The 20,930-nt window shown below is 39.8% G+C and overlaps 1 protein-coding gene and 1 pseudogene across 1 annotated transcript; both read right to left on the bottom strand.

Moving 5' to 3' along the window:
- Window positions 1-147: 147 nt before the first annotated feature.
- LOC120243972 (putative olfactory receptor 10D3) lies at window positions 148-15,301 on the bottom strand. Its single transcript, XM_039250232.1, is given in 7 exon segments — window positions 148-352; window positions 9,886-10,285; window positions 10,288-10,396; window positions 10,398-10,553; window positions 10,555-10,822; window positions 14,189-14,328; window positions 15,248-15,301. Coding segments are annotated over 7 exon segments (1,332 nt in total).
- Window positions 15,302-16,400: 1,099 nt separating this feature from the next.
- Window positions 16,401-20,505, bottom strand: LOC120243973 (annotated as a pseudogene).
- Window positions 20,506-20,930: the final 425 nt, after the last annotated feature.

Raw genomic sequence — 20,930 nt, forward strand, 5'->3', positions numbered from 1 at the left:
AGAGCCAGGCCCTCTAGCACTGAAAGTACACTAGGCTTGTGAGGCTGAGGGACATCTGCTAGAAATCAATATTCAGTTATAATTCTGGGGCAGGTGAGAGCTAAGTGTTTACCCCAATGTCTTTCTAAGATGTGTCCCATTGAGTACCTAGGGCTTTTGTCCTCTTGTGTGCTTCGAGTCTGACATGCCAATATTCTCTGCAAGGCTGACAGATTCATAAGAGCTTATCAGTCCATAGGGCCCTCGGAACCTAGCTCTCAGAACTTTGCCCAGGAGAGCGGAGTCCCAGGGAAGCTTCCGAATCAGTTGTGAACTTGAGAGACATACCAGCTGTATTAGTTTCCTGTTGCTGCTGTAAGAAATTACTATAAGTGTAATAGCGTAAAACCATGCCAATTTATTGTCTTGGAGTTCTGGTGCTTAGAGGTCCAAAATGAGTCTCGCTGTGCTAAAATCAAGGTTTTGACAGGGGCTGGGCTCCTCCCCAGCTGCCATTTCTCCATTTTCCTCTCCTTCTTCCCTCTTCCACTTGTAAGAACATTTGTAATTACATTGCGCCTACTGTCGTCATCTAAGAGAATCTCCTCATCAAAGTCAGCAAATTAGCAGTGCGCCTGGGTGGCTCAGTCAGTTAAGTGTCTGACTTCTGCTCAGGTCATGATCTCATCACTCATGAGTTCGAGCCTGGTGTCAGTCTCTGTGCTGACAGCTCAGAGCCTGGAGCCTGCTTCAGATTCTGTGTCTCCCTCTCTCTCTGCCCCTTCCCTGTTCAAACTCTGCCTTTCTCTCTTTCACAAATAAGTAAACATTAAACAAATTCTTTTAAATAAAAGATAGCTAATTAGCAATTAAGATAGCTTAATTCCACCTGCATCCTTGATTCTGCTTTGACACTAATCTAACATGTTCACAGGGTCTGGGGATTAGGACGTAGATGTCTTCAGGAGCATCATTCTGCCTACCATACCAGCTGATAGGTTTCTCCCCTGTTGAGCATTCTGATTCCATCATTAGTCAATGCTTCCTGGACAGGAATGATAAACACCCTCCTAAGGATCGTCAGGGACACTCAGTCTATCCAAGCAGGGTTTCTGAACTTCATAATTCACCTGTCCTTCTATGTCCATCAAGAGTAGGTTGACAAAAACGTCACCCTAAATGCTCATTCACAAATTGAGGGATCTGAAAGCCAATAAATTTCGTTAGCTGCTTAAAGTAACAAGTCTTTCAGACTATTCCATTTTGTTTCAAAAACTGATAGCTAAGTTGTTGCCAGAGGTGAAGTAGAAAACATAGAACCTGAGAGTGTAAGTCTGACTCTCTTGCTTGTTTTTAATCAGACAAGCATTTCTGTTTTATGAGTAATTGAAATTGATGCCTGAGCCTGTTGGTTGCCATGACAATTTGTACCTGTTGCTATAACAACAGACATCATCCCAGAAAATGGGTTTTGTAAAAACAAAGAAACAAGACACCCAAAAATGTTCACTCGACTCACCAAAATCTACAAATTATCTTGACTGCCTCATCTTTGGCCCTGCACAAGGCCACGGGGAGAGACTGATTTTAGAAAGACAACTAAATGGTTCCTACTTTTATGCAGCTTCCAGCCTGGCAGAGAACCTGATGTACTTCTGCATTAAGCCCTTTGCTCGAGAGCAAAAAGCAATAATCTCCAGTAAGACACATATGAGTTAAGTCCTTGGAGTGAGTCTAAAAGTCAGAGAGAACAAACAAGCAAAAAAAATTAATTCAAAGGGAATTTAAGTTTTGATAAACGGAAAAAGGGTCAAAAGGCTGGGGCCAGGCAATGACAGTAACGGAATGGGAGCATCAGTATAGCAAGCAGAAACGGATCTAGGATGTTTGCTATGAATAGCATTACATGCCTGCTATTTCCCTTATAATAGTTGTGCTGGACCCAATTTCCAAAAGGGGGTGGGGGGAGAATGATGTCCTCACACATCCAAGTGATTCTCTGACATCGGCTGAATGTCCTACAATCCATCTCAGTTCTGACACTATCTATCTGAAGATAACATCAGATCCCACAAGCTAAGTTCACCAACATACACACATTTTGGAGGCCAATTGCAAGCCCAGGTTTTTTATCTAGGCTTCTGACCAACTTGGCTACAGTTTGGAGGTTCCCATGACCCCTTTTTGGGTTCAATTCATTTATTAGAGCAGCTCACAGAGCACAGGGAACTATTTTACTTTTTGATGACCAGTTTGTTATAAAAGGATATAACTCAGGAACATCCGGATGGAAGAAATACACAAGGTAAGGTGGGGGTAAAGTGCTCAGAGTGTCCATACCCTCTCCCAGCATGTCACTTTCCTTTCAGCTACGTGCATTCAGCAACTTAGAACTTTTCTAAACCCTGTCCTTCTGGGTTTTCATGGAGGCTTCATCACGTAGCCACAATTGATTAGATCATTGGCCAGTGCTGACTGATTCCACCTCTAAGTCCTCTTCTCTCTGTCAAAATCAGAGCGTAGGACTAAAAGTTGCAACCTTTTATTCATTGTTGGTTCCCCTAGCAACCAGGCCCCATCCTTAGGTGCTTTCCAAAAGTCAGCTCATTAACAGATACCCAGGGGTGGTAGAAAGGAACTTGTTAGGAGTAACAAGACACCCATTTCACCTTTATTCTCTGAAGTGACTTCAGGAACTGTGGATGAGAGACCAAATATGACAACAAAAAATGCCCCCTTGCTCACATGTCTCAGGAAATTCCAAGTGTTGAGCCAGGAACTAGGGACAGAGTTCCTGATCATTCAGGAATATATTTGGTCATTCACATAAATCACAACATCAGAACTTGCTCAGTCATTTCAATAGGCAAGTCACAGGGTAAATGAGGATATATCCAGATACACTTATTCAGTGGAAATCTGTATAAACATTTAAACAGCAAAAGTATTATTAAATAAGAAATTTGAAAACTGTGTCAAGATATAAAATATATCTTAAAAATGTACAGTACTATGTTAGGAGAAAAATAGGATTTCATAGCTTGTCAATTATGCAAAAATTTATAGTAAAAGGATATGGGGAGAAACTGGAACCCTTGTGCTCTGTTGGTGGGAATGTAAAATGGTACAGCTGCTGTGGAAAAATGGTATGGAGATTTCTTGAAAAATTAAAACCAGAACTACCCTATGACCCAGCAATTCCACTTCTGGGTACATGTCCAAAAGAATTGAAAGCAGGGTCTCAAAGAGGTATTTGTACATCCATGTCTATAGCAGCATTACAAGAGTTAAAATGTGGAAGTAGTTGAGCACCTGGGTGGCTCAGTCGGTTAAGCGTCCGACTTCGGCTCAGGTCATGATCTCATGGTTCATGAGTTCGAGCTCTACCTTGGGCTCTATGCTGACACCTCAGAGCCTGGAGCCTGTTTCAGATTCTGTGTCTTCCTCTCTCTCTCTCTCTGCCCCTCCCCCATTCATGCTCTTTCTCTCTCTCTGTCTCTCTCTCTCTCAAAAATAAATAAACATTAAAAGAATTTTAAAAAGGTGGAAGTAGTGTGTTTCCATGGGTCAATGACTGATATATACATACAATTGGATATTACACAGCCTTTGAAAGGAAGTAGATTCTCAATAGGCTACAACACAAGTAGATGGTCATGATGCTAAATGAAGTAAGTCAGTCACAAGGAGACAAATACTGCATGATTCCACTTAAATGAGGAAGCCAAAGTCAGAGAGACAGAAAGTGTAATAGTGGTTGCCAAGGTCTGAGGGGAGGAAGGAGTGGGGGATGTTTTTTAATAGGCGAGGAGTTTCAATTTTACACAATAGAAAGAGTTATGGGGTAGATAGTGACAGCTGCACACTATGAATGTATTTAATATTCCTGAACTGCACTCTTAAAAAAAGAAAGGATACATGAAAGTTTTGTTGAAGTGGGGGGGGGGGGAGGCAGGGTGGAAAGAGGTTTTTTCCCCCTCTTTTTCTTTTTTAATTTTTTAAATGTTTATTGGTTTGTTTGTTGAGAGAGAGACAGAGGGCAAGCAGGGAAGGGGTAGAGAGAAAGACACAGAAACTGAAGCAGGCTCCAGGCTCTGAGCTGTCAGCACAGAGCCCGATGCAGGACTTGAACCACTGAACTGCGAGTCATGACCTGAGCCAAAGTCAATTGCTTAACTGACTGAGCCACTCAAGCAGCCCTTCTTTTTTTCTATTTCTCCAGTAATAGAATTATAAGGGTTTCTGTTTTCTCCAAAATTGATTTTGTGTTTAAATAGCAACTTTTATTGTCTCTTTATAATTATGAAACTAATGCTTGAAATAAGAAAATATAGAAAAATGCAAAGAAGAAAGAATATTTTCTGGTAACATCACATAAACCATGATTAGTTTCAATAGTGTGTTTAATATCTTTGTTTTGCAAATATGTGTATACATACTTTCTTTTTTTTTTTTTTTTTTTTTTTTTTTTTTTTTTTTTTTTTTTTTTTTTTTTTTTTTTTTAACATTCAGAACTCATTCTAGGATATGAGCCAGAGAAGCTTGCTCAGGACCAGTGGGTGAGAAGGGGGAAGATCACAGGGTCTGAAGTGCAAAACAAAACTTTTAACTATTTAAGATCAGACTGGAGGCCCCGAATACTAGGTGAAGATAAGGAAGTAAGTAGGAATATGCATGTAGAAAGAGAGAGAGAAAGAGAAGGAAAGAAGAAAAAACAAATTTCTCTTAAAAAGAACACATGTGGGGTGCCTGATGGCTCAGTTGGTTGAGCGTCCAACTCTTGATTTTGCTCAGCTCAGGAGGGTCTTTGCAGGGTCGTGGGATCGAGCCTTGCATCTGGCTCCATGCTGGGTGCGGAACCTACTCAAGGTTCTCGTTCTCTCTCTCTCTCTCTCTGTCTCTCTGTCTCTCTCTCTCTCTCCCTCTCCCTCTGCCCTCCCTTTCTCATGCTCACTCTCTCTTTCTCTCAATAATAATAATAATAAATAATAATAATTAATGAATTAAAATAAAAATAAATAAACTGCACAGTGACCACATTGGGATGAAGGTTGAGCCCTGTCTTTCAAACCGTGTTATGTGGACAAGGATTAATCCAAGGTGGGCTTGGGGTTCTTGATGCAACAGAATTAATAGAGTTTATCTTTATGAAGTCAGAATGACTGGAAATTTTGAGGATGGAAGAAACAGAAATGATGTTATGATGGAAGAGTATAAAATATTCATTAATCAAACTTTTAAGTGACATTTAGCATAAAATGGAAGCTTAGAAAATTTCTAAGATGACTGCAGATAATTTCAAGTTAACCATCTTCCCCCTCATCCCATTCTACAGAATTTACTCTTCCCACCCAGTAGAATTGCTTCTCTGTCTAAATAGACATTTAACAAATACCAACGGAATTACTTCTCCAGGGTGTCTTAAGGGGAAAAGAGATTTGAGGGTATTGTGCTGACCTTTAGCCAGATGGAAACCTAGAGAACTGTTTCTATGCATCTTTTCATCTGCCTTTTTGTTTCTCTTTCCCTCAACCATAAACAGACACCTCTCATCTCATTTCTGTTACTTTGGCGGTGGGGGGTGTGGGGCGTGGGTAGGATTTGCATTTCAAAAGAGAGTATAGAATTTGGGAAGAAATTCATATGTTAATGGCAGAATTCCTGGCATGAAAAAGATAAAATATTTTGGAACAGGTGTTCTGACCAGCATGATTAAGGCTATGCTTTTATAGCGACTTTAATGTTGGCTCAGTGTACGCTTTTGGTTCACCTTCCTTGTTTTATTGTTTTAAGAGTTTTCCTGGTAAGAATGTTAATGGGGGGGGGGAGCACGTGGGTAGGTCAGTTGGTTGAGCTTTAGACTCTTGATTTCAGCTCGAATTGTGATCTCATGATCTCAGGCACAGAGCCTGCTTGGGCCTCTCTATCTCCCTCTCTCTCTGGCCCTTCATTCACCCACACACACCCTAGCTGTCTCTCTGTCTCAAAATAAATAAATAAACATTAAAAGAAACTTATAATGAGTTCAGAGGATCTGAATCCTCTTTGAGGAACATTAGTAGGCTGCATTTTATTGTTTCCATCATAGACTGGCAGGCACCCGGCATCCCCTAATTGGGCATTCAGAGCTCAATAAATGTATCTTATAAATATTTTGTTAACATGAATTTCGATATCCCTAAAGTAAACATTATTTTTACTTTAGAAGCTTTCAGATTGCTTGAGAATGGAAAAGACCTCAGGGAGTTGCGAGGTCTGGCTCTTCTTCATGAAATGAATTATGGAATAAATGAACAGTTCAGCTGAAAAGAGAGCCTAAGTGGTGGCTACCACAGGAAAATGTGTTTCTAATTCACAAATAAAGAGGAAGGAGGAGTTAAATCCTAGAGGGCCTCTCCACCATCTCTCCAGCAAATGTGAACAACCAGGAACACAGAGAAGCATATCTGTAGTGATGGTGAAGAGTCTCAAACAGATTTATACAGGAAGCTTAGCTTTAGGGGACGTTGCAAGAAATATGTTAATTAAATGTTTAAACACTAGTACTACTAAGCTACTAATTAATGATAAGAAACATCTAAAATCCCAATGGTTTCTCTCATGAAAAATGGGGTCAAAATTAATTTACATAAGCCATGAGTAAAATCAGGTTTAGTTAAAATAGTAATAGATAGCATAAGAGAGATGTGCCTGGGTGACACAGTCGGTTAAGCAGCTGACTCTTGATCTCGGCTCAGGTCATGATCTCACAGTCAAGAGTTCGAGTCCTGAGTTGGGACTCTGTGCTGATAGCTCAGGGTCTGGAGCCTACTTCAGATTCTGTGTATCCCTCCCTCCCTCTCTCCCTCTGCCCCTCCCCTGCGCTCTCTCTCTCTAAAAAATAAACATTAAACATTTTTTTAAAAGAGAGATTGTGATGATGGCTTAGCATTCCTTTAAAAATGGATGCGGCATTTGTCTTCACTTTTTAATTATATATATATATACATAATAAATAATATATACATATATATACATAATCTATGAAGAAAGGAAGAAGAAGAGGGGAAAATGCATTCCCACTGCTATCACTTCTCTAAGGCCTTAAGCAAATTTGAAACTATGACAGGGGATCTTGGATCTTTTAGGGGATGTCCCTTTCCCCAGCAACAGCTCCTGCGATGTTTCTGAGATTCCTCCAGAAGGTTAATTCACCAGGCTCAATGCAAAGCAATAGTGTAGCTTGGAAAGAGGTTTGCAAGCTGCTAGACAAAGGGAACATGGCCTAGGTCCAGTGAAAAATCAACACTAGGAAATTAATAATCATTTCTTTATAAGGTTCAGGAAACTTCCTAGAAAAGGGGATGGAGGTGCTAGAAGGAGGCATCAGGTGCATGTCTGGGGACAGAACTTTCTCTTCAGGTCTTGCTTCTTTTCCTAACTTTGATCATCTCTCCTCTTTGCAACTTGCCCAGATGATACACTCAAAGATTCCAGTTCTTTCACTGACAGCCCCCGCACCCTTTTTATTTTGGGAAAAGATGTGGAGAAAGATGTGAGATTTCTTATTCTTGTGTGGCCCCTCTTTCTTGCTTTTCTGTGGCTGTGTCCCAGCTGGTTCCTAATTGGTATGTTCCACCATATCTCACTATGGGACCAGAGGCCTCAATTCCTCTGCCACATATGTCTGAGGACTAAACACAGCACTGACTGCCTTGGTTATTATTTCTTTCATAAGGGTGAGAAAAATGCCCTTTTCTAGGATGTTTTATTTTCGTGGGTTGACATTAATAAAAGTAAGTGCTCTTACTGAGTACCTATCTGTTCTTAACTGGAAGATTCCTAAGCATCTGAAAAGTAGTTTCTTAATATTTAAGAGCAAAAGCCTCAGCTTCATAACCCAGCCCCATCACATTCCAGTTGTGTGATCTTGAATGAGAAACTTATTTTTTTCCTTCTAAACCTTAGGAATTCATCAATAAAATGGGAATAATAACACAAAAATCACAAGATTATTTTGAGGATTAAATGAGATCATTTTTTATAGCATTTAGCATAGTATCTGACCAGTAGTAAGGGCTCTATAAATAATAAGCTTCGTACTATTGGCCAAAAGACATAAGCTGGAGGAACAAATTGGTGACAAAGCTATTTAAAGCAATTAAATACTTGATATTTCCAAGGAGTCAGAAAATTCAGGAAGGAAACTTTGCTATTAGAATTCATGTCTAGGGATTCTTAGGAGGGGATTGTGGAGTTGAATTTGTGTAATATCCCAATGAATCAAGACATTTTCGAGTATAGTGTTTAAGTCAGAGTGCAAAAGGCCGAGGTGAAATTATGTGTAGTCTGGGCAGTTCATATGACAGATCCAGCAAAATCTACCTTTGTCTTTCATAGCACTTCCATAGCATAGATTGAAATAGTGTCTTCAACAAAGTTTCCATGTAGCCATCTGTGAACCAAAGTAGCTATAATCATATTTATTGGAAGTATTTGTCATTGTTTTTATTGGAAGAGCAGAATTGTTTGGCAGGTGATGGAATGGACTTTGGAATTTTAACAAGTGTAGTAAGCTCAAGTGGCTGCTGAAGAGAAAAGGTGAAGGTTCAGGTGCTAAAGAAGAGGCAGCAACACCTTTAAAGTCATAGGTAGAAGGAAACAATACACATCACGGTTTTTAGTCTTGAAGGAACCATGAAGATCACATACTCCACAGGCTGTCAGACTTTTTCCAATGGAATTTTGGCCAGAAATCTAATGCACAAAGAAGGTAAAAGGGAGTCCTCACTATACTTAACTTGGAAGACTTAGAATGAATTCCCTAAAGCCTGGGGCTCTTTGAGTCTTCCTTAGAAAACCACTGGTTCAGTCTAATAACTTGCCTTATAAGCCCACTGTTTTATCATATTTTTATTTTATTTATTTTTAATTTTTATTTTTTTAATTTATATCCAAGTTAGTTAGCATATAGTACTACAATATAGTACAATGATTTCAGGAGTAGATTCCTTAATGTCCCTTACCCATTTAGCTCATCCCCCCTCCCAAAACCCCTTCTGTAACCCTCTGTTCTCCACATTTAAGAGTCTCTTATGTTATGTGCCCCTCCCTGTTTTTATATTATTTTTGCCTCCCTTCCCTTGTGTTCATTTGTTCTGTGTCTTAAAGTCCTCATATGAGTGAAATCATATGATATTTGTCTCTCTGACTAATTTCACTTAGCATAATATTGTCTACATTCCATCCACATAGTTGCAAATGGTATCACATTTTTAATCATACTATGAGCTATGAAGTAGTGAAATGGAGATGTCTAGTCTGGGACACTAGTCACAAAGCTTTCACTTTCCTTACATAGTCGGGAGCTAATCACATTTCCTAAGGACCTACAAGTAGAGAAAATGGGAATGCAGACAATCATAGGATGGAGAAGAAAACATCTTTTTCAATAAATTCTAAGTTATTCCCCTTTTATACAGCTGAGAAGGAAAGAGAAAACATTTCATCTGTTAAGATTGAAGGAGAGAAGATGCTATCATGCTCTCTCAATCAGTTACTTAAAATCCCATTCTTCTGTTTATTGTCTTTCTTCATAAGCTTTGTCTGACACATCGTTTAGAGGGACATGAACTGGGAAATGTGGACAAAATGCTGCAGTGCCAAAAACCAACTGTCTTCTTTTTAGTGACAGGAGGTTCCTCACAGAAGAAAGTCAAAACCACAGCAACACAGACTGGGGAGAGGGGACTTAGGTAATACAAGAAAATAAAATAGAAAAAACGATGCAGTATTGTGATAGAGTGAGCCATGCCATTCAGCGTGTGCTGAAATTCCAGCAATCCATGTGAGGATTCCAGAAGGGTATTTTGCATGTTGGGCCAGGAAGAATTCCATGTCGCCAACCCATCCATCGACTCTTACTACCTCTCAGGAACGTGGTTTGTCCTGTGCAAAAAAAAATTTAGGGCTGTTTTAACTTCCTTATTCCTCAAGGTATAGATTAAAGGGTTCAGCATTGGTCCAACCAGATTCATCAGAATTTGAACCACAGTTCCCAGCATGGGGTTCAGAGTGGGCTGCAGATAGACGGTGATGATGGGCCCATAGACACAAAGGATGGCGATGAGGTGGGCACTGCAAGTGGAAAAGGCCCGGAGGTGGCCCTCAGTTGAAAGAATACGCAAGATGGAGATGGTGATGGGAGTGTGGAATAGAAGGATTAGGAGACAGCAGAAGAGTGATACCAGGCCAACGTTGGTGAAATTCACCCTCTGAGCTGAAGATGTATCAGCACAGGCCAACGGCAAGAGTGCTGGAATATCAAAAAGAACTGATCCACTTCATTGGGACCGCAGTATGGCAAAGTGAAGGTGAGAAAAGTCAAGATGCTGGAATAGATACACCCTAACAGCCATGTGCCCACAACCAGGGCCCCCACAGATTCTAGGGTTCATGATGGCTATGTACCGCAGAGGGTAACAGATAGCAGCAAAGTGGTCATAGGCCATCACGGTATACAAGAAGCATTCAGTGCTGCCAAGGAAATAGAAGAAGAGCTGCAAGACACAGTTCTTATAGGAAATGAGGGGGGCTCAGTCCCATGAGGTACAGCAGCATTTTGGGACAGGTCACAGAAGAGAAACTCATGTCAAACACAGACAAGTTCCCCAGGAAAAAATACATGGGCGTGTGAAGGCGAGTGGAAGAAAGAACAGCCATGAGGACAGACACATTTCCCAGCAGGGTGCAGGCATAGAAGGCCAAGAACAGGACAAAAAGTATAGTCTCCAGCCCTTCTGTGTGTGGAATTCGCAACTGGATAAATTCATCATCGAGCAATTCTTCTCCATGAGAGACAGTCCTAGAGGAGTTTTCATAAAGGAAGCAGAGGACATGATGTCAGTGGCTTGATGTCAGTGAACACACTGGGGAAATGAAATGCGTCATTGAGATGATAGCATTTTGGTTCAAAATTAAGGGAAAATTGCTTTTGATCCAGAGTACAGGGCATTTTAACTAGAATATAGTTCCCATAGAAAAGTTAATAATTTTTGTACCAAAAATTTTTGTTATGCTGATTCTAAATGCAAACATTCCTTATTAAAACAATATATTTTTTAAAAAGCATCTTAGAGGTGTCTGGATGGCTCAGTTGGTTAAGCATCCAACTTTGGCTCAGGTCATGATCTCACGGTTTACAGGTTCAAGCTCTGTGTTGGACTCTGTGTGGACAGCGTGGAGCCTAGAGCCTGCTTCAGATTCTGTGTATTCCTCTCTCTGCCCCTCCCCCACTTGCGCTCGCTCTCTCTCTCTCTCTCTCTCCAAAATAAATAAAGATTTTTCAAAAAGCATCTTAGAGCAAAGACTTTCAAAGGGAAGGACAGGGCCCACACAAACATGTGTTCCTTCAGAGAAGAGGGATATAAGAAGCCAAAGAATTAGCCAGGGGCATTTCTTATCTTGAGATATAAACTACAGCTTGAGAATCACTATATTTGTTGACCACTACTATGGACCACCATTATGGAGTCTGTTTTTTTGAGAGCCATAAGGGTTGAACAATCACGATTTTACAGTTGGAAATGTTTACACAACATGATCTCAGTTCATTGAACCCTCACCTTAAGTTTTTGACATAAATCTATAGAAAAGAAAACATCTAACCATAAAAGCCTCTTCTAAATTGAGGTTCTTGGAAATGGCAGAACTAGGGATCTAAATGTTTTTTTCTCCTGACATCATCAGTCTTCCCACCAGATGCATCTGTGGTAGACTGTGGCATCACTGGCCTCGTCAAATTTTGTCCTAGTGTTATTCATGGTTTTCCTATTGATGTCATCAGCCTCTGAAAATGTTCTTGCTCCTCCATAGTAAGCAATGGAAAGCCAACCTGTCTCCACCACCCGCAGCACCACCACCACCACCTACGCACTAAGATATAAAGTCTAGGGGAGTAAAGACTTCTTGATGTGCACTGCTATATCGTCAGTGTAGAAAACCATGCCTGGCACAGAGTAGGTTAATAAATGCTTGATGAGTGAAGCAGTGAACTGACTCACTCAGTGATTGGTGAACTTGGATAACGTTCAGTTATTTTGTCTTGTCTAAGGACTTATATGATACCATCAGATATTAATCTCCACCCAAACTTGTAAAGAAGCATGATCATACACTTGTTCCTACTTGGCCCTATTCTTCTGAATATTTAGAATTTCTCATGGCTTCTGTACCCAGGAAGAAGTTCTGCACTACACTCTAAAAAGTGACCAGATCCACAATAAAAAGCTACACATAATCTATACTACCTCCTCCAAAGTCCTGGATGTTTTGTCCAAAGGAGTCATACATTATAGTGACTCCTCTGGACTGAAGGTGTCCAGGTCTAAGCTCATTTAGAATATCTAATCTTCTAATCATTTTGAATCAAGTCCAAATCTTTGGTTATAAAGGACAATAACAAGGATGGAGTTTTTGAGTTGCTGGGCCAACATGATGAGTTGAAAGACAAACCAAGTAAATAATGTCTTATTTCTGTGCTCAATAGTTCCATGTTCTTATTCATCCTGAACTCTGAGACCATTTGTAAAGCAAGTATTCCAAGTTATGCTCTCCCCTGGATATATGAGAAAGGAAAGAGAAGCAGAGGGAGGGAGGCAAACCATGACAGACTCTTGAATGCTGAGAACAAACTGAGGGCTGATGGGGGTGGGGAGGAGGGGAAAGGGGGTGATGGGCATGGAGGAGGGCACTTGTGGGGACGAGCACTGGGCGTTATATGGAAACCAACTTGACAATAAACTACTTAAAAATTTTTTTAAAAATTTTTAAGAAATCTAGTGGAATGAGCACTGAGTGTTATATGGAAACCAACTTGACAATAAACTATTTTAGAAAAGAAAAGTATCCAGAGAAGAATGCACATTGTCTTCAAAATAACAATAAAACTGATGCCTGATTTTCCAATACATGCTTTTTCTTTTTAATTATTTCTCAGTGTAGTTTTTCATTTGTGCATTTTCTGTATTGGATTCTCAAAGTTATGTATTAATATAAACTACCCAGATTGTTGGTTTTTATGGTTAAATTGTTACTAGTTATTATAATAAAGATATTAAACCAAAAAAAAAAGAAAGAAAGAAAAGAGGAGCAGAAAGAACAAGATGAAGATAGCACTTATGTGACTCACAAGGAGGAAGTTTGATCATTTTACCATCTGTCTCTCCAAGACCTTCTGCCCAAATTTGCCTTTGATGTCACATGGTAAACCTGAGTCAGGGATCTCCTCCCATTATCTTCCCATATGGAAAGAAAAGCCTGTTCTTCTTAGTGAAACAAACTCAAGTTAAATGACATAAAGCTGAATGTACCTCTGTCTTCTGCAAAGATTTCTTCCAAGACACTAATAGCTATATTGTTTTCTCTTGCATGGAAATGTAAATACCCTTGGAGTCCCTTGGGATCCCATTCCTGAATGAATTCTGATTGAAGGAGGTTGTTGAGCAAAAGGAGTAATTAGAAGTAAATAGATAATCCAGTTGAAACAATATGCTGATGTTCCCCCTTGTAGGATTACTGTGACATGAACAAGATAGAATCCTATCTGTACTTTCTATTTCTGTGGTTGGGGCACCTGGGTGGCTCAGTTGATTAAGCGTCTGACTTCGGCTCAAGTCATGATCTCACGGTTCATGGGTTCCAGCCCCGTGTCGGGCTCTGTGCTGACACCCAGCTCAGAGCCTGGAGCCTGTTTCAGATTCTGTATTTCCCTCTCTCTCTGACTGTCCCCTGCTCACACTGTTTCTCTCTCTGTCTCAGAAATAAATTTTAAAAAAAACATTAAAAATATCTATTTCTGTGGTTGACCTAAGGAAGTGAGAGGAAAGTGCTGGGGTACAGCTCAATCTTAGAAAAAATGTAGAGAGCATTTTCCCATTTTCAGGATACAGTAGTAGAATGAGAAGTAACAACTATATATACACCTCAGGTTTTGAAATATCCAATTTCAAATACTTTCTCTTGAATTGTTCTCCTTAGTTCTTCTCCTACCTTTCAGGTATTTCTTTCTAACATTTTTATTTGGAAATATAATTTCCATGATCAGACTCCCCAAAAAGCAGCCTTGTCAATTGGCAAAGCTGACTTCCCTGAACTAGGACTTGTTCTCCACATGGTTTTTCTGGAAAGGTATTAGCATGTTAAACAACAAATATGTATTAAGAATTTTTACCACTGCGCAGAAGACATGTTTGCTGAATCTGGAATTTCTATTCGATGAAGTGTATCAAGAACCTTGCTACTTGAGATCAGATGCTTGAAACGTGAGAACTGTTCATCATTCATGTACAAGAGGTTTATGTTTTCAAAGAACTAAAAAAATTAAATTAAATTAAATTAAAAATAACATAAGCATAAATTGATGAAGTAGAGAAAGCAAAAGGAAAAGGGATCAACAATGCTAAAATCTGGCTCTCTGAAAAGACTAAGAGAAGAGATATACATCTGTAAAGATGACTACTGGAAAAGACAGAGAAGGCACATATAAAAGTTTATTTCCGGGGTGCCCGGGTGGTTCAGTGGGTTGAATGCTCAGCTTCAGCTCAGGTCATGATCTCACGGTTTGGGGTTTGAGCCTGCATCGGGCTCTGTGCTGAGAGCTCAGAGCCTGGAGCCTGCTTCAGGTTCTCTGTCTCTGTCTCTCTCTGTCCCTCACCTACTCATGCTGTGTCTCTCTCTCTCAAAAATAAATAAACATTGGAAAAAGTTTATTTCCAATAAAGTTGAAAACTTTGATAAACTGGACAAAAACTTTACACAGACTTATTAACAGAGACTCAAAAGAGAAATAGAAAATATGAATAGTCATAGATTTTAGTTTCTATTGCTGCATAACCAATTATTCCAAAATGAGTGGCTTAAAATAACAGACATTTATTATCTCTCCTGGGTCAGGAATCCAAGTACAACTTAACTGGGGACCTCTGGCTCAGAGTCTCTAGAGAGGTTACATACTGTTGCCCGGACTAGTGTCCTTGAAAGCTTGACTAGGGAAGGATTTGGTTCCAAGCTTATTCACATGGCTATTGTCAGACCCGAGACCTGTCCATAGGAACGGTCTTGCAACATAGCAGCTGCCTTCTCCCAAGGAGAAGTCAGTCCTAAAGATAGCAAAGTAGAGGAATTGCACCCAAGATTGAAGCCATAGTCTTTTATGACCTGATTTTGGAGGTGATATTCCATCACCTCTGCCCCATTGTACTCACGAAACCAAGTCTCTAAACCCACGGACCTGATTACTACACAACAGCATGAAGCCTAGAAGATGGGGGTCATTGGAGGCCATATTGGAGAAGCATTGCGGGACAGTAAGGGATGTTAAAATATTAAATAGATGATGCTGGGACAATTAATTGGACATTCACATTTTTTTAAGTAAAAGGGAATTGAATTCTTACATCATCTCAAACAAAAGTCAGTTCCGGGTGGATTAAAGACTTAAAAGTGAAAATCAAAATGGTGTGAAGAGAATCTATTCAAAGCCCCTCCTCCACCTCCCAGCCACCACAGTTATAGACAAAACTCAGTTGTCTGCACTTGGCCTTAACTTAACTTTTTCTAGACCACAGTGCCCTACATTCCCTGAAAGTAGACCTCAACTACAAGACATAATCTTCTCTAGCCTAATCATAACCCACAACCTGGAGGAGCCCCAGACAGAGCCCCCGGAAAAACCTGCCACTTCCTGCTACATATACCTGGCCAAGAGTCAATGCCCTCCCCACACCCTGCCTCCCATGAGGGCAGAGCTGCAACCCTCTCACATCCTTCAAAACCCTTTAAAAGGCCCAGCCTGGGGGCACCTGGGTGGCTCAGTTGGTTAAGTGTCTGACTTTGGCTCAGGTCATGATCTCATAGTTCATGGGTTCTAGCCTCATAGTTCGTGGGTTCTAGCCTCACATCAGGCTCTGTGCTGACAGCTCAGAGCCTGGAGTCTGCTTTAGAGTCTGTGTCTCCTTCTCTCTCTGTTCCTCCCTTGTTCATTTTCTCTCTCTCTCTCTCTCAAAAATAAGTAAATATTTAAGAGATTAATAAAAATAAAAATAAAAATAGAAGGCCCAGCCTGACAGAAACTGTGGGTGACATCTCTCTGGACGTCTGGCCCCTTTCCTCCCTGGAGAGTCGATAAACTCTGTCTTGCTCGTTTCTTCACTCTTAGTACAAGTCTTTGCCGCTCATCTCACCAGCCACCTTAACACTATGATACATTAAAGACATAAATTAAGGATAACATATGATTTCTAAACAAGGTACAGTCATCTCTGAAAGAGATTATAGAGGAAAAATTTGATAAATCATTCACATTAAATGAAGGCATTGATTTTATCAAAAATGTCTTAAGAAAAGATATTTGCAGTGCATCTTATCAAGAAAAGACATATTATCTAGAACACATAGTGACCTTCCGAAGCAACCTGGGCTCCAGCCAGTTTTTTCAGGGTTCCTTTGACCTCTTTGCTTCTCAGAGTGTAGATTGTGGAATTCATAATGGGGGTGATGACTACATTGCCAAAGATTTGCACTGGGGTGACCAGCATCTCACTCAAAGATGGCTGGGTATAGATAAGGGAACAGGGTCCAAAGAACAGTGTGACCACTGACAGGTGGGAAATATAGGTGGGTGCTGCCTTGCACCTCTCCTCAGCAGAGCGCACCTTTAGGATTGCAATGACAATACAGATGTAAGAGGCAAGGACGGCAAGAAAACATGTCATAGGCACAAGACCAGTGTTGGGGAAGCTCACTGTCTCAATGAAGATGGTGTTACCACAGGCCAATTTGACTACCCAGAAGATGTCACATAAGAAATGGTCTACCTTGTGAGACCCACAGTATGGCAGTAGGAAGGTCAGCATGGTGAGAAATGTGGCATGAGAAGAGCTAGTAAACCAGGTGTCAGCAGCCAACAGGGCACATTCATGATGTGAATTCATGAATTCACGGTGATTCATTCATGATGATGGTGAAACACAGTGGGTGGCGGATGTCAGCAAATGGATCATATGCCATCTCCGTGTAGAGCAGGCACTGAGTCCTGCCTAGGAAGTGGTAAAGAAAAAGACCTGAGATGTGCGACCACCCAGGGAGATGACTCACTTCCTCACCTGCAGGTTGGCCATCATCTTTGGGTGCTCACAGAAGAGAAGCTACATTTTCAGGGAAATGTACAATAGTATTCCTGTGTTCTTTTTTTTTTTTCCCCTTAAGGTTTATTTATTTATTTTGAGAAAGTGAGAGAACACTCACCTGTGAGTGGAGGAAGGGCAGAGAGAGAGGAAGAGAGAGAATCCCAAGCAGTCTCCACAGTGTCAGTGCAGAGCCTGAAGGGCTCAATCTCAAGAACCATGAGATCATGACCTCAGCCAAAATCAAGAGGCGGATGCTTAAGCATTATTAACGGACTGAGCCACCCAGGCGCTCTTGTGTTCTTAAAAAGGTCCACAACCATTTAAGATGGTAAAGAATCACCACTCAACAGACTAACCTAGAAAAATCATCACATGGCATCTGTGACTGAACAGGTTATTGGGAAGGTGAAATGCATACATGTTTATTTACTTATTTTCCATAAAGAAATAGTGAAAAAATTATAACTAGTCCACTTAGAACAAATGGTCAACAAAACAGAGTAAAGAAGAGATGTAACAGAAAGGACAGAGAGAAAAGAGAGAAATGGGGAAAGATAAAAGAGAGATGCAAAATAAGTAATAAAAGTACAGCATGTAAACAGTGGTCTGGGCAAAGTCAAATGAGGCTTATTCTCTTCTGGGTTTTTGGAACCACTTATGGATTCTTTTCTAGGTCACCTTATTAAGAAAGAATTCTAGAAACTAGCTTGGTCCTGAAGTCTTTAGATTTACTTAATGTTTCTGTGTTTCTACCCGTGAGCTAGTCAGTATATATGAAAATAAACTCCCAATCAGAGGTTTAAACAGACTCCCTGGAGTCTGTGTTGAGTCCCTAAGACTTAGAAGTAGTATCATTTTTTCACTAATTAGGTTTGAAGAAACTAACAATGATTTCTATTATTATTATTATTTTAGAATGGAACATAACCAATTGATCCTTGTACACAGATGATGAAACTTCTTCCCGGGACTCTTCTGGAAGAGCTATTATATACCTTATATATACCTTAGAGAACATTCCACTTATTAACTCTGAAAGGCAAAGAGATAGTGCAACTTAAAAAGTTTTTATTCCTGACACTTTAACAGAACTCTCAATGATTGATTCTTCCCCAAACCAACTATAGGGTTCATGATGCTCTATGAGAGGCAGAGCATAATATTTTGAATTATAAGGTCTAGGTTCAAATCCCAACCACACAGTGACTGATGTATGAGAATGACCAAGTTACTTAAGGTAGTTGATAATGACCAAATTTCTTTATCTGTAAAACTGAGATGATAATACCTCTCATATTATATTTTTATGAATTTCAAATTAGATATTATGTGTGCAAAGGGGTTGTTGAAATATAAATCACTCTGTAAATATGAAGAACTAATACTACTTTTTTTTAAGTTCTTATTTAAATTCCAGGTAGTTAACATACAGTGTAATATTAATTTAGTGATTAATTTAGTGATTCAACATTTCTGTACAACACCTGGTACTCATCACGACACATGCACTACTTTGATTGTTTTTCATTTAGTAAGTACTATTAGAAATGGCTGGTATGGGGTGCCTGGGTGGCTCGGTCAGTTAAGCGTCCCACTTCAGCTCTGAGTTCAAGCCCCGTGTCTGGCTCTATGCTGACAGCTCAGAGCCTGGGGCCTGCTTCAGATTCTGTGTCTTCCTCTCTCTCTGCTCCTTCTCCACTCATGCTGTTTTTCTCTATCTCAAAAATAAATAAACATCAAAAAATTATTTAAAAAAAAAGAATGGCTGATATAATGTCTTGAAGAGGCCTAGACCGTTGGCATTTTCAATAACAGTATTGAGATATAATTCACATACCATAAAATTCATCCTCTTAAAATATACAATTCAATGATTTTTAGTAAATTTAGAGAGTTTTGCAACCAATACTGCCATCCAATTTTAGAACATTTCCAGCACTTCAGAAAGATCCTTCATGCCTATTTGTAGCTTATTCTCATCTCTAGTTCCATGAAGCTACTAGTTTAGTTTTTTAATCTTTATGGATTTGTCTTTCCTGGACAGTTCATGTAAATAAATAATAGATTATATCGTCTGAGTATAATGTTTTCAAGGTTCATCCACCCAGCTGTACTTCATTCCCTTTTGTGACCAAATAATAGTCCATTGTGTAGATATACCACAATTTGTTTATCTTTTCATGGATATGTGGGTTGTTTTCACTTTCAATTATTAGTAATAATGCTGCTATAAAATTTATGTACAAGTTTCTATGTGAACATATGTTTTCAGATCTCCTGAGTATATACCCAGACCTGAAGCGCTGGATGTAGGCTATTGGTATTTCAACTTGAGTTATATACAGAAGGGAAAAAAATATTCATGTTGACTTACATTTCTTATGTGTTATATTATCTCGAGCATAAAACTAGATATGAACTCTTGCTTACAATCTTTCTACGGTGATAAAACAAATATGAACTAAATGTAAAAAAAAGCACATAAAACCAATAAAATTCCAATAGCATTAACTTTTTTCTAATGAATTATGTTTTTTCTTTCTGAAATTTAATAATAGATACTGAATTTAGTTAAAGAAATATATTTAGATTTGTGAATCTTACGTTTTGTCAGTTTGATTTTCTAATTCAAAGTATATTCAAACATCATTTGAATTATCTTCTTACCCTCTCTTGTAATCTTACCTCTTTTTAAAATGAACCTTTAAGTGGCGTGTGGGTGGCTCAGTTGGTTAAGTGTCCGAATTCAGCTCAGGTCATGATCTCACGTTCGTGGGTTCCAGCCCCGCGTTGGTCTCTGTGCTGACAGTTTGGAACCTGGAGTCTGCTTCAGATTCTGTGTCTCCCTCTCTCTCTATCTGCCCCACCCCACACTCATGCTCTGTGTCTCTTCTTGATCTCAAAAATAAATAAACATTTAAAATAAAAAATAAATAAAATGAGCCTTTAAAATTATCAGTAGATTATGTTTACTGGTTAATCAATGAAATTTTAAAGTAACTATAGTGATTAAATTTCAAAGGGAAGTCGTCAATTCAAAGCAGTCTGTGTATTGGATGTCAGTGTGGAAGCTGCCCCCCACTGTCCCTTGCAAGATGACCAGCAGGTGTGGCTCTGTGGTGGTGCCCCTCATCCCTGGCCTCAAAGGCACAGGCATTGTCTCAGCCCCTGTGCCCAAGAAGCCACTGATGATGGCCAGTATTGACAACTGCTAACCTCGGTCACAGGCTGCGCTGCCATCCTGGGCAGCTTCACCAAGATCACTTCTGATGCCATTTTCAAGACATACAGCCGTCTCACTCCTCACCTCTGGAAAGAAACTGTATTCACCAAGTCTCCCTCTCAGGAATTCACTGACCATCTTGTAAAGACCCACACCAGAGCCTCCGTGTAGAGGACCCAGGCTCCAGCTGCAGACACAACATAATTTTATACAAGAAAAATAAAGTAAATTAAAGCCTGTTTTAAAAAAGTCATAGTAAGAATGGATCAATCCCAGCAGATGTGGAGACAGATATAGATGACATCCATAGGACATTGTGCATATCAAAGGAGACCTAGAGGTGTATCAAAGTGGAGGAATGGATCTACTTCCCGACCAGTGATATAGTGGTAAGTCCCCTCCCCCAACCAAAAAACTAATAATAGTAAGTCCCAAACTTTAGAATCAATTCTGAGGAAATGAAGGATGAGGGCAGAAAGTTTAAAATAGACTGGGTTTGGAGCACCTGGGTGACTCAGTCGGTTGACCTTCTGACTCTTGGTCAGACTTCAGCTCAGGTCATC

The sequence above is a fragment of the Hyaena hyaena genome, unplaced genomic scaffold, assembly GCF_003009895.1.
Source record: "Hyaena hyaena isolate Hyena2069 unplaced genomic scaffold, ASM300989v1 scaffold_364, whole genome shotgun sequence".
Lineage (NCBI taxonomy): Eukaryota > Metazoa > Chordata > Mammalia > Carnivora > Hyaenidae > Hyaena > Hyaena hyaena.